The sequence below is a fragment of the Mustela nivalis genome (assembly GCF_964662115.1).
Source record: "Mustela nivalis genome assembly, chromosome: 2".
Classification (NCBI taxonomy): Eukaryota; Metazoa; Chordata; class Mammalia; order Carnivora; family Mustelidae; genus Mustela; species Mustela nivalis.
Genome location: NC_139021.1, coordinates 170723573 through 170737194, shown reverse-complemented (window position 1 = coordinate 170737194; position 13622 = coordinate 170723573). Strand labels below are relative to the sequence as shown.

Genomic DNA, 13622 nt, shown 5'->3' with positions numbered 1-13622 from the left:
TGGGCAAACCCGATGGAAGAATGAAACCAGCCTGGGTTAGAAGGATTAATTAGAAGCAGAGGGAGATTCTGAACTGAAAGCCCAGGAGCCTGATTGAGGTTGCAGAGGTGTTTAGTTTGGCCACACAGTATTTAAAAAACAATGGTGCCAACATATAGAGATTCGGGGGGTTGATAAAAAAATTCATATGTTCACCAATTCTAGAACAATCTAGAAACTCTGGAAATGACAGCCCAAGTTCCCATGTGGTAGCAACTGCCTGGGACTGAGTGATAGGTGCTCTGTCTTACCTTATTCTCCTTGGCCTTCCCTTCCTGGTTCCTATGTGAATTTGAGTTTACCACCTTAGTGTAGGGACTTAAATATTCAGGAAGTTTGGGAAATCCATTACAAGAGCATTTATAGTCTCTCTGTCTGGTGGCTCGAAAGGTGGTCAAATAGCTATGAAATTAAATAAACAGGCATGGGTCTTTAATTAGAGGGCATTCCTTTCAGAGGGATTTTATCAGCACTAATAGCATTAAAATGAGACTCCATCCTCAGCAAAGCGTTCCTTCAGAAAGTAGATGGAAGCACTGGCCAAGGATCTGTGATGTTGCAAGAATGTGATTAATCATGGAAACTGTTAATTATGTCCCGCAGAGGAGAGTAATTGTGCTCTGCAACACTTTAATGCAAAATTATTGGGAAGGAATATGCCTTTTAAAAAATACAGTTTTCGTGACATTTTATCATGCACAATTCTGAACTCTAATAGACTCTTTATTATGAAATGATAATTTCCCCTCTGAGTAAATGCATTAGGATGCCAGTGCACTCTAGTCTCATTAATGGTTGACATTGAAATGACTTTGTATTTCCTACTCTTTCTCTATACCCTATATCTGCAACTGAGAATGAGCAAAACTTCTGTCATTGAACCATTAACCCAAAAACACAAAGTGATGCTGTTCTTTAGCTCCGAATCCAACAAAATACCTCGTGTCCCGCTGTCAGGAACACTCTGTTTTTCCTAGATGCTGTCCTAGAAATTAATCTATAAGTCATTTGTTTGTACCCAGAATATATTTCCCTGTCTAAACAGTGGTAGCTTTGGCTACAGGGGATCCCAAGTTCATCTATAAAATAAAAGTTCCAAGCACACTACACTAGCTTTGGCAAACCAGGTTTAAGTGCAGAGGATGAGAGCCACTTTGGGAGGCAGAGTGCTAGAATTTGAATCCTGACATTAGCTGGGTGACCTTGGGCCAATCACTTCAGTTCCCTGGGCCCCAGTTTTCACATTGTAAGGTAGGGATAGTAAGAGGGTGGTGGCCAGAGGAGCATGGCCAGAGGCGGTCAGTGGAGATCTGGGCAGAGATGACAGCAGACAGTGGGGACCCAGCAAAGGCGTGTTATCTTCTTAGGCTTGGAGTAAGCCTAAAGAAGCTGCCCCACTGTGTGGTGTACCAGGTGGGGTCCTGGGCTTCAGGCAAGAAAACAGAGGCATGAAGCTTAGGCGTGAGAGGTTCAATGGTTCGATTGCTGTGAACAAACCAGAGGGTCACTGATGGATAGGGCCTCACCTGGAGCCTGTAGGTGTGTGTGTGGGGGGGAGTAGTGTCATGTGTCCCCAGGACTGAGTCAGTTTAGGGTCCTGAGAGCAAGGACCCAGCTGAGATACCTACCTAGACAGGGCTGTGTCTGCGTGTGCTCATTCTGCACAGAGTAGACGCTCTGTGACTGTTTGTTTACGGCATGAATGACTGAACAAATGAAGGAATGGGGACCTCGCCGGCAGAGGTCATTCACCGTCCACAACCTCACCCTCTTTCTCTTCACTTGTCTGCATCCTGGCTCCCCTTGTCCTGTGTAGGTCCCTGGGGCTCTCAGCAGCTCCCCTCTACCCATTCCCCTTGCTCCCTGCCCTCAAGCCTCCAACATGCTCTTGTACCTCCCTGCTCAAGTCCCCATTCCCTCTGCAGTGGCTCTGGGGAGGTTCGGAGGAAAATAAGATGATTGGATGAATATCTTCTTGTGGGCAAGTGGCTAATAATCCTTGAGTCTCTCAGGGGCAAATTGTACGTCCAGAAGGGAAAATCCACGAGTCCCCAGTATCTTGAAATGGTGGGAAAACAGAAGTCCCCGCACCAGGCAGTCCTGGAGGCTTCTCTTCTAAACCCACCCACCCTTCTTCCTTCAGGAAGGTACCTAGCTCCCAGCCCTTTTCTCAGGGACTTGGGCAAGGCCAAAGTGAGGGCCAGGCAGGGGCTGGCATACAGGGTGAAGCCATGTTTAGAGCATCGTCACCCAGAGCCTGATGTGCCATTGCCTCCCACTTACTGGATCAGCTGGACTTTTTGTCTCTCTTTCATTTTTCTTTCCTGTTTTAAAAAACTTCTTTTCTTTTGAAGTATAAAACATATATAGAAAAGTACATTAAGTATAGACAGGCAGCTTGAATTATTATAGAGTGACCTTGTGCATGTGTTTTCTTTGGAAGTGCACCTAGGAATAGAATTGTGGAGACTTGGGGTACGTGTGTGTGCCAAAGCGCCATATTGGTTCCCAAAGTGGCTGTGCCAACCCTCACTTCCGCCAGCTGTGTTGTGAGAGTCTCCGCAGTTCCACATCCTTGCCAGCCCTTGGTGTAGTCAGCAGTTTAAATTTTCACTCTTCAGGCGAATGTCGAGGGGTGTCTCATTGCAGTTTTAATATACATTTCTCTGATTCATAATAACAATGTAGATGGGTGCCTGGGTGGCTCAGTCAGTTCTGTGTCTGTCTTGGGCTCAGGTCATGATCCTGGGGTCCTGGGGTAGAGTCCTGCATCGGGCTCTCTGCACAGTGGGGAGCCTACTTCTCCCTCTGCGCTCCCCCTGCTTGTGCTCTCTCTCTTTCTGTCAAATAAAGAAAATCCTTAAAAAAAAACAACAATGTGGATGAGCAGCTTTTCCTACGATTACTGGCAGTTTAGTTGACCTCTTCTATTGTTGACTTGTTCTATCTTCTATAGTTGACCTGTTCAAGTCACCCACTCATCAATGTACTGGGGTTTTTTTGTTTTTTGGGGTTTTTTTGTTGTTGTTTTTTGGTTTGTTTGTTTATTTGTGGGCTTGGAGTATCTGTTGGTTTCCAGTTGGAATCTTCGATCTTTCTTTCGTAATAGGAGAATTAATAATAGGAGAATAGAATAGGAGAATTAGCTCTGCTGGGCTTCGGGGTAGGAAACTAAGCAAATCTTAAAGAAAACTGCTGGTGACATCTTCTTGTATCTTTTCTTTCTTTCTTTCGTTCTTTTTTAACCAGGTCAATTACAGGCAAAGCATTGACAAGTTGAAGTACAGCTCTGTGACCAACACTCCTCAGATTATCCAAGCGAAAATCAATGCCCAGCAACTGAGTCACGTAAGTCCCCGGCCCTTGTCCAGCCCAGATGTGGGGGACTCAAGTGCTTTGTGGCCCCTGGATACCTGGCTCCCCAAGGATATGGCATTCATTAACAATAATAGATGTCTTGTGACAACCACAAGGTGACCCCCCCTTAATTTAAATTTTTTATTATGGAAAATTCCAAATACATCTAATTGTAGAAAGGATGGTGTTATAAGTCTCCATGTATCCCTCATTCAGCTTCTATCCATCATGGCCAGTCCTGCTTCATTTGTATGCCCATCCCCTTCTCCCTCCTCTGATATTTTGAAGAAAATCCCAGAGATTAAATAATATAATCTACCAATACTTTAGGGTACCTCTCTAAAAGATAAAAAAAAATTAAGCACATTTATACAACTTAATACATCACACCAAAAACTAATAATAATTCTTGGTCTCACCAGTATCCTATTAGCCTTTAACATTCCAGTGATCTCATAAAGTTATAATTCCACAGTTTTACATTTTGTTTGAATCAGGATCTGAATGAAGTCCGTGCTTCTGGCTGGCTGATAGGTCTTTAAGAATCTTTTCATCTTTAAGGTTTCCTGTTTATCTCTCTTCTTTCCTCGCAAGTAGTTTATGGAAAAAGCTGGAGTGTTGATCCTATTACATTTTCCATGGCCTGAGCCTTGTGAACTGCATCCCAGTGTGGACTTCATATATCTTCTGGCCTCCAAATGTCTTATAAAATAGTAGTTGGATCTGTAGGTTTGATCAGGTTTAGGTTCAGTTTTGGGACAAGGATGGGATGCTTTGCAGATGATGCTGTATTTATCCACTGGAAGTCACATAATGCCTGATTGACCTTTCTTTAGGTGACTTAAGGTGGCTTTTTTTTTTTCAGTGTGGGCAGCCATGGGATAATTACTCTCTGAGTATCTTCTCTGTATGTAAGCAAGATGTTCAGCACTGCGGCCATTAAAAACAAAAAAAAAAACCCCAAAAACAAAAAACAAGTTCTCTACCCTCTAGCGCTTCATGGAGAATTGGTGAAGTAACCGCAGGGAAATCTTTTATAAGCTCACAACCGTGAATGTGCCTTTGAATCGTTTTTCTTTTCATTCGACCTCTTTAATCAGTTCACTTAAACCATTCATAAAACTGCAGACTTCCTTGTCAAATGTCTTTTCTAGAAACTCCTTCTCAGCTATGGACCCAAGTGAAAAATGGGGAAAGTAAAAAAGAGAGCGTTGCTTCCAGAATTCACCTCTGTCTATCTAGACACCTTGCGCTTACTCTGTGCGTTTATTTTAAATCCAACAGGTGAATTATCGTGCTGACTATGAGAAAAATAAGTTGAATTACACCTTGCCACAGGATGTACCTCAGCTGGTGAAGGCCAAAACCAATGCTGAACTATTTAGTGAGGTGAGCAAGCATCGGAGGTGAGAACATGGTAGAGTTTAACTAACCAACGTGAGGAGGAGGGCACCAGGCCCGGCAAGCAGAGGCTATTCTCTTTGTGAGAGATGTTCTTCAAAGGCGCCCATCATGTTATGGTTTTGAATTTTGCTGTCTCATGGCATGTGGTTGTTCTCTGGGGATAAACTGATCACAGGAATTGATTTCTTATTCTGTAAACATGTGTTCAAATGCACACACACCATCATCATCATTGTCATTGTCCTGGTGAATTCTGACTGCTGCTTTGCTGTGCAAAGAAAATTTAAGTTGTTTTTTTTTTTTAATATTTTTGTTATTTATTTATTTGAGAGGGAGAGTGAGAGAGGGGGGGGGAGCACAAGCACTGGGGAAAGGAAGAAGCAGTGTCCCCACTGAGCAGGGAGCCTGAACCGGGGCTCGATCCCAGGACCCTGGGATCATAACCTGAGCCCAAGGCAGACGCTTAACCAATGAAGCCACCCAGGTGCCCTGAAAATTTTAGTTTTAAGGTCAATCTTAATCACTAGATTGTTCCTGGAGTCACAAGAGGGCTATCATTAGGCTTCTTGTCCTAGATGGGGGCAGGAGAAGAAAAAAAGGAGCCACCATTTATTAAATGCCTGCTTTATGCTGCCCATTGAGATGGGCACCTTACATATGAAATTATTGAATCATCCTAACCCCTAGCACCTATTTATGGCATAGACACAGTAGCATGGGCTTTGGTATCAGAATGCCCTGAGTCATTGGTACTGCCATTTTTAAGCTGTGTGACCTACGTAAGGTCGTTTGATGTCTCTGAGCCTCACAGGCCTAAAGCAAAGATTGCCCGTCGAAGAGTAGAAGGCGATTAGATAGGTGTTGTTACCATGCCAACATCAGTAACTTGTGTCTTTACCAGCTTAGTTTCTGCGTTCATGTTCTTTACCCAATTTATCCCCACAGCAACCCTGAGACAGGTAATAGGAGGTCTTATGTTTTTTGTGTTTTTTTTTCTTTTTTTCTCTTTTCCCCTTTTTCTTGCAAATGGCAAAGCAAGGCTGAAAGAGGTAATGTGCTTTGCCCAAAGTCTCATGATCAGGAAACAGCACAGCCCGGATAGACATGTGATTCTACTCTTTGTTCTGTCCCGTCACCGCTGCCCTGCGTGGCCCCACAGCTCAGGAATCAATGCACTGTCTCAAAAATTGCTATTACCATTTTGACAATAATAGCCGAGATTCTGGTCTGTAAACAGATGAAGAAACCAGCTTTGTTGTTGTTGTTGTTGTTTAGAGAGGGAGAGAGGGGAGGGGCAGAGGGGGAGAGAGAGAATCTTAAGCAGGCTCCACGCCCAGCACAGAACTCTGGTCTCACCACCCAGAGATCATGACCTGAGTCAAAGCCAAGAGTTGGAGGCTTAAGCAACTGGGCCACCCAGGTGCCCCTGTTGTTCTTTTAAATGTCTTTTTAACTTTGGGCAGGAATTTGGATCCTGACTCTTAGTCACCTGTGTTTCTGTTTTCCAGGTTAAGTACAAAGAAGGCTGGGAGAAGGCCAAGGGGAAAGGATTTGAGATGAAACTGGATGCGATTTCTCTGCTGGCCGCCAAAGCCTCTGGAGAGCTTGCTAGCAACGTAGGTTTCCTCTCATTAACTCAGAAATGTATAAGAAATGGTTCCCATAAAAATGTCAGCGGTCCCGCGGAAAAAAATAATGACTGCTTACATTGTAAACATCCCAGGACTTTAATCTTCTTCTGGGTTCGCAAAGGACCAGGGAGGTTGTTTTCAGAATTGTTCCCGTTACCTTGTGAATACCAAAGCCCCTGAGGTGGCACAGTTTCTCTTCTCCTCACCGTAGACTTTCTTCTTTCTCTCAAGATTAAATATAAAGAAGAGTATGAGAAAATGAAAGGCAAAGTCATGGGCACTACAGACTCGAGGCTTCTGCACTCCCTGCAGGTGGCCAAGATGAGCAGTGAGGTAAACTCTTTCCTGTCCCTCAGCCCCTTCCTCAGACTTGTGCTGCTTTGAGTGTCCTTCCGGGGCCAACTTCTCCCGGGACCTTATGGTTGACTTCTACCTACAAATTCTCTCATGTCTTGTGTGAGGAGTTTGTTCACTTTCTTTATTTAGATGAGGTGTTTTGGCCCAAAGGGTGACTGGCATCTATGGCTCAAGGTAAAAAGGTGTCCGTCCACCTGTATTAATTCCGCAGAAGTCTACCAAGCAACTATGATGAGCAAGATCCTGTTAAGACACCAGGGCTGTAGGAATGAACAGCACATTACAGGTTCCTCCCCAGGGGAGCTTAATCTTATAGGGGAGAGTCAAACACTAAGCATCCTGCTTGTTGTGGCAATGTCCCTGGTGGGTCCTGTGGCCATGACACACTTGATGTACAAAGTAGTTAGCAAACAACTGGTGCATGGAAACTCCAACCAACCAAAGTGACACTGCTTGTATACAGCTATAATGGCTGGAGATTAACCCTCTTAGGTGTCACTTACCAAAATGCTTTGGTGGAAGGATAGACTTGGTGTCAGGTCAGGTCTTCCCTGACAATGCTGAGCAGGCCTAAAGGACACAGGAGTGTTGAGTTTCTGCTTTACAATTGCCGCTCCAAGTTAGGAGGCCAGCTTATGCTGCTCCCATGGTGCGGCCAGATATAATTACCTAGTGAGTCATTTAGGAGCCATAGTTTGACTAGAATAAGAGAGTTGTCATCTGGGTTGCCATTTTGGATGTGACTATGGAACAAGTCCTATGAAGCGCATAATCATGAAATATACTAAGACATTGAGAATTGGGCTTCTTTTTAGACAGAGAACAAAATGACATTCTTCTTTGCAGTTGGAGCAGTTGGGACCAAAAAGATTATGTCTTGTCCAAAGCCATCTAGTAGTCAGTGATAAAGGTGGAGGGGTAGTGTTAGAGCCTAGGACTCTTAGTACTGGCACCATACTGCTTCTTTTGTAGCATGCCACCTTTCCCACCACCATTATTACCATCACCATCATTACCATCATCATCATTATTACAACCATCACCACCACCACCAACATCATCACTATCACCACCCTCAACACCACCACCGTCACCACCACCATCACCACACACTCACTAAAATCACTATCATCATTGTCACCACCACCATCATTACCATCACCGTCACTACCACCATCATCACCACCATTACCACCATCACCATCATTACCATCATCATCACCACCACCATCTCCACCATCACCATCATTACAATCATCATCATCAACACCACCATTACCACCATCACCATCATTACCACCACCATCACCACTACTACCACCATCATTGTCACTATCACCACCACCACCATCACTATGACCACCCTCCACACCACCATCATCACCACCACCATCACCACATATTCACTATAATCACTATCATCATTATCACCATCACTATCACTACCACCATCATCATCACCACCATCTCCATCATCACCATCATTACCACCATCATCATCACCACCATTACCACTATAACCATTCATTACCACTCTCATCACTATCACCACCCCCATCACCATCATCACCATCACCACCATCACTATCACCACCACCACCATTAACACATATTCACAATTATCACCCTCACCACTGTCACCACTATTTTCACCATCATCTCTATCACCACTGTCATCACCACCATCACCACCATCGTCACCACCATCAACATTTTTACCACCATCATCACTATCATCACTATCACCACCATCGTCATTGTCATCCTCACTGTGAACATTTTTCAGGTGTTTTCTCTATGCCAGTCCTTGTACTAGGTAGATTTCAACTACTATTTTGCTTGCTTATCACAATAGTCCTCTGAGAACATGAGCCCTTAGAGAGGCGATGTAACTTTCCAGAGGTCATCCAGCTGGCAAGGGGTAGACCAGCTTGAATTCAGGCTCATCCGGCTCTGGAGCCCAAGCTTTGTCATTCTGCCTCTTAAAGAGTCTACAGAAACCTTGGATAGAGCCTTCTCCTCCTGGATCAGTCAGATAAAAAGATTTAATATTGGTGAGAGGCATTCCTCCTAGAGACAAAGTAGTATGGAACCATAGTTCCCCAGCACTGCCCCCTTCTAGACCCAGAAATTGAGTCACACCTTTCTGATAGATGAGTGGCATTGCCAATTCCTCATGAAAGCCCAGGCTTCTTTCCTGTGTTGTAAATCACTTCTGCAAAGGCAGACTTCAAATAATGGCCTTGTTGATAACATTCAAGGTTGAATACAAGAAAGGCTTTGAGGAGAGTAAGACCCACTTTCACCTCCCCATGGATATGGTACACATCAAGCATGCTAAGAAGGCCCAAGCTCTGGCTAGTGACCTGGACTATAGGACAAAGCTGCACGAATACACCGTACTGCCTGAAGACATGAAGACCCAGTGGGCCAAGAAAGCCTATGGGCTCCAGAGTGAGGTGAGCCCCCCCTCACTGCCAGTTCTCCTCCTGCCACTCCTGCAGTTGAGTACAGGGACATTTTGAGGGTGATTTGGAACCCGTGCATGAGTCTATGATGTAACTCGTAGGAGCAGGAAGGGCTGCCAAGAGGGGCTGGACCCAGGGAGGACGGGCAGGGAGGTAGAGCTGTGGATATTAATCAAGACAGCAGAGGCCAGACCGTGGAGACCTGGGGCCCCGAGCTATTGCAGGAGTCAAGATGTGCTGGTAATGGTGCCGAGCAAAGAGGAAGAAGCCAGTGTTGAAGATGGCAAGTAAATCTTGGAAATTTAGCGGGTTGGTAGATAAGATTTTTGGTGAAAAAGTCTGAAAAGCCCTCTTTGTCATCGGTGGTGGGGTTTCAGCACTGAGACAGAACATGCTATGAGGTGGGCCCAGTGGCTTCAGCCCCAAGGAGAGTGCTGTGTCTGACTATAACAGTGTAGGGGGACAGTTCTTTTAAGAAAACAAAGGCAAGAGTAGGGATTCCCCTAAGTCTCCCGTCACCTTTGCCCCATCTGCCTCCCTGTGTCCCATTACAGCTTGGGTTTTCCCTTGCAGCTGCAGTACAAGGCCGACCTAGCATGGATGAAAGGAGTCGGGTGGCTGACGGAGGGAAGTCTCAATCTGGAACAGGCCAAGAAGGCTGGGGAGCTGGTCAGCGAGGTAACCCGAGCACAGGCTCTGGCTTCTAGTGGCTCTCAGCCCACGAGACCCTGAGAGCCATCTTTCCCTCTGCTTCTCCCTCCCCAAGCCCCGTGCTTGTTTGGGGCCTGACTCAGAGGAGTCCTGCTTCATTTTGGCACCTGACGCTGGGTATTCTTCCACACCCTTACCCATCCTGGGGAGGTGTCTGCAAGGAGCCTACTGGTTTACATAGAGTAGCAGTGGCATCCAAAGAAAAATTCGGAAGGGTGGTCCTACTCAGTCGATGGGCACGTGGGGAAATGTGTTTGTCATGGAAGTGCGTGCCATTCCTCCTGAATCAGAGAACCTGATGTTCCGAGGTCAGCGTTCCCATGATGCTGGTACCTTACACTCACTGCAGACTCCGGGCAAGCTTCTCAAACCTTCCGATCCTCTTCCTCTCGGGTAAAACCGAGAATGTTAGAGCATCCCGGCAGCCCTAAGCCTCTGCTTCTCTTTGCACCATGTAAAGCTGGCTTTGGCAGCTGGCAGAGGAGGACTTTTGAAGGGCATTTCATTTGGAAGTGAGTTTGACTATTTCAGGAACTCTGTTTGGGCTCTTCAAAGGGAACTCTTGTTTTAGGATCGGGAAGGCTGAGTCGGCATCTCTCTTGCAAATGGTAATAATAGTGATAATGTAGCTGAACTTCATGGGCCGATAATAATTATGTCGTTATTTGACGGCTTTGAGTGCATTACATACATTTGGCTCACAACCGCCCTATGGGAGTAGACACTCTGACTACCCTATCAATATCCTCATTTTCATGAGGAAAGAGATGGAGGGTCACATTTCAAGCAGGCGGCAGAGCTGAGCTCTGTCCCGGTATGTGTGGTCTGAGGCCCCAGCTCCTGCCCACGAAGTGGTCTTGTATCCCCAAAGCACGTTTTGTAAATTAATCTTACTTTTCCTGCTCATCATTCTCTCAGACACAGACACACTAAGGGTTGGAACATAGAAATAAGGAAGGTAGAGAAAAGTGAACGACACATTCGGGTTCCTCTTACTTTAGCTTCTTTTCCAGCCTGCTCAACTCCAGGTGGAGCAAACAAAGCCCCGTGTGTCTTGGATAAAGGTTTGGGGAGGAGACCCAGCTGGCTGACCTCCATCCTTGGGAGTTCCCATCTCTGCCTGACGTCCTGTGCCTACTAGTTATTAAGCTCCTCGAGGGCCAGGAAGATAGCACCCTTTTCTCCTGTTTTATATTTCTATTGTGCCCTGTACAGGGTGGACTCTTGGCTGCTCAGTTAAGTTCTTACGATTTGACCAAAGGCAGAGTCTGGAACGATGGGGAATTTCCCACCATGGAAGGGTAATGCGACTTCCTTCAATTGTGTGGTGAAGTTTTCCCATTCAACGCACTGGAACGAGAGAGGAGAATAACAAGTCCCTTTGGAATATTGTCTCTAGAATTTCTTTTCTTTTTATTTTTTTAAGATTTTATTTATTTATTTGACAGAGAGAAAGAGATCAGAAGTAGGCAGAGAGGCAGGGAGAGAGAGAGAGGAGGAAGCAGGCTTCCTGCTGAGCAGAGAGCCCAATGCGGGGCTCGATCCCAGGACCCTGAGATCATGACCTGAGCCGAAGGCAGAGGCTTTGACCCACTGAGCCACCCAGGCGCCCCTATAATTTCTTTTTCCTCAAGGGAAGACACTTGGAAGCTTCGATATTCCAAACCCTATTCAGGGCTCAGCTGGTCCCCATGACCCTCTTGCTGACAGCACCGGGGTTTTGCTCCTCTCGGCTCTCCCCCCCACGCGAAGCTTCAGCTTCAGTCCGCCATGCTCAGCTGCCTCCTTTCCCGTCAACTTTGGCATGTCCGGTGGAAAAGCCAAAGGAGCCAACCTCCGGGAAGGACAAGGAGTCCCTGTGGGGAGACGGAATTAGCACATCTGAAATGTTGCCAGTTACTTTGTGGCTGGGAGGCGGGGACGCCGGGAGGACAAGACCTCAGTGATCTGGAACACGGAGAAACTGTGAGGGTGAATCCCACCAGGCTGCCAGCCTGCTCTGTCCGCGACCCCCAACATGTCCTCTCCCTAGAGCACAGGGGCTCCTCGGATGGTCGCGACAGCACCGCGCGTTCTGGTGACGGCTCATGTGAACACTCTCGTGCCCCCAGACTGCCCTTACCGAAAGCAGAGCCGCGAAACCTCTGCCCCTCCCCACAGTGGGGCAGCTGCTATTTTTCGTACCATTGTGGCCAGAGTGGCTCTGGGGATTAAGGGATGTGCCCAAGGCCACGAGGTGGAGGCGAGCTTTGGCCTCCGTCTTCCGGGTGGTGAAGTCCCAGTTCCCTTGGTCTCACTTTCCTATGCCAGATCTCGATTTACAAGATGGATGCATCTCGGGGCACAAGGGGGGATATAAGGGTTAGTGGGGGGAGAAGTTCAGGGCCTCGCTCAGGACCAGCAGCTAAGAGAAGCTCCCCAGAGCAGGCTGTGTCAGGTCTGTGGGGTCCCGATGGGGCTGCAGACCCCGCAGGAGGGCTTCCGCCCAGAAGATGGGGGCGTCGCTGAGAACGCGCGTGTGGTCGTGGGCACAAGTGTGGGGTGGGGACAGCCAAATCCGAATGCCACAGGGTCCCTTTTCTTTGGAAACAGAAAAACTACCGGCAGAGGGTGGATAAGCTGAAGTTCACCAGCGTGGCCGACAGCTCCCAGATGGAGCACGCCAGGAAGAGCCAGGAGCTGCAGAGCGGGGTGAGTCCCGGGCTGCCCCAGCCCTGCCGGGCCGCTGTGTCGCAGGCTGGGCCCAGGCGAGGTCTAGGAACCGTGAGCCTTTGCTTTCGACAGGCTGGGCCCGGCTTGCCAGGGGGGCCTCCAGGCTGTATAATGAAACAGCATGTGCCTTATTTACACATCAGTGTTCGGTAGCCGCACCCCCGCCCCCTTCCCAGGTCACCACAGAGCAGGTGTCGAGCTCCTACAATGGGGCCAGGACCTTACTGGCCTTCCTTCCTAAAGGTCTAAGTGCACGTCCCAGAAAAGGTGCCATCAACAGAGCTCAGAGTCAGCAGATAGCCGCGGTGTGGGTGGCTGGGAAGGAGGGAGAGCAGGAGAGAGCAGAGTGTTCAGACGCCCACTGACGCTGACTTTCGGGTCACTGCTCACTTCCTGGGGGTCAGCCCCTGTGAATGCACTGGGATTATTGGGATTGATGGTGGGGGTGCAGGTGGCGGGGTGGGCTTCTAATTTTTCTCCTTTGGGGAGTCTGTGCTCATCCAAGACCTCTGGGGGGTTATTTCCTGCGGCTGTGGGCAGCGTAGATGGGAACAGCTTGGGAAGGTTGATGCCTTCTCATGGCAGAAGTGTGGGAACAGAAACCCTGGAGGTGTTAGTTCTCAGCTCCTACTGCCGCTGCTTCTGCCTTCAACCCCTCCTGCCGGAAGCCGCCTTTATTGGATTCTGCTGGCCAGTGGCTGGTCTGGGCCGTTTTGTAATGGACTGCCTGTGCAAGTCACAGAGACGGCAAGCAGATCTGAAGACGTGTCCGTGATGCCAGCCCACCCCGCACCACCTGCTCCTGACCCAGGGCTCTCTCCCAACAGGTGGCCTATAAGGCAGGAAACGAGCAGTCTGTCCATCAGTACAGCATCAGCAAAGACGAGCCTCTCTTCTTACAGGCCCGAGCCAATGCTGCCAATCTCAGTGAGGTATGGCAAGA

The 13622-nt window shown here is 47.6% G+C and overlaps 1 protein-coding gene across 7 annotated transcripts in view; it reads left to right on the top strand.

The window, feature by feature from the left end:
- The window catches only part of NRAP (nebulin related anchoring protein), a 69241-nt gene that overhangs the window by 22456 nt on the left and 33163 nt on the right, over positions 1-13622 (top strand). For all 7 annotated transcript variants that reach the window (XM_082721451.1, XM_082721448.1, XM_082721446.1 and 4 more), the window contains 8 exons: positions 3289-3387; positions 4681-4785; positions 6309-6416; positions 6663-6764; positions 9050-9247; positions 9830-9934; positions 12560-12658; positions 13507-13611. In XM_082721451.1, the coding sequence (XP_082577577.1) occupies positions 3289-3387; positions 4681-4785; positions 6309-6416; positions 6663-6764; positions 9050-9247; positions 9830-9934; positions 12560-12658; positions 13507-13611 (921 nt within the window). The remainder of the gene's footprint in view (positions 1-3288; positions 3388-4680; positions 4786-6308; positions 6417-6662; positions 6765-9049; positions 9248-9829; positions 9935-12559; positions 12659-13506; positions 13612-13622) is intronic.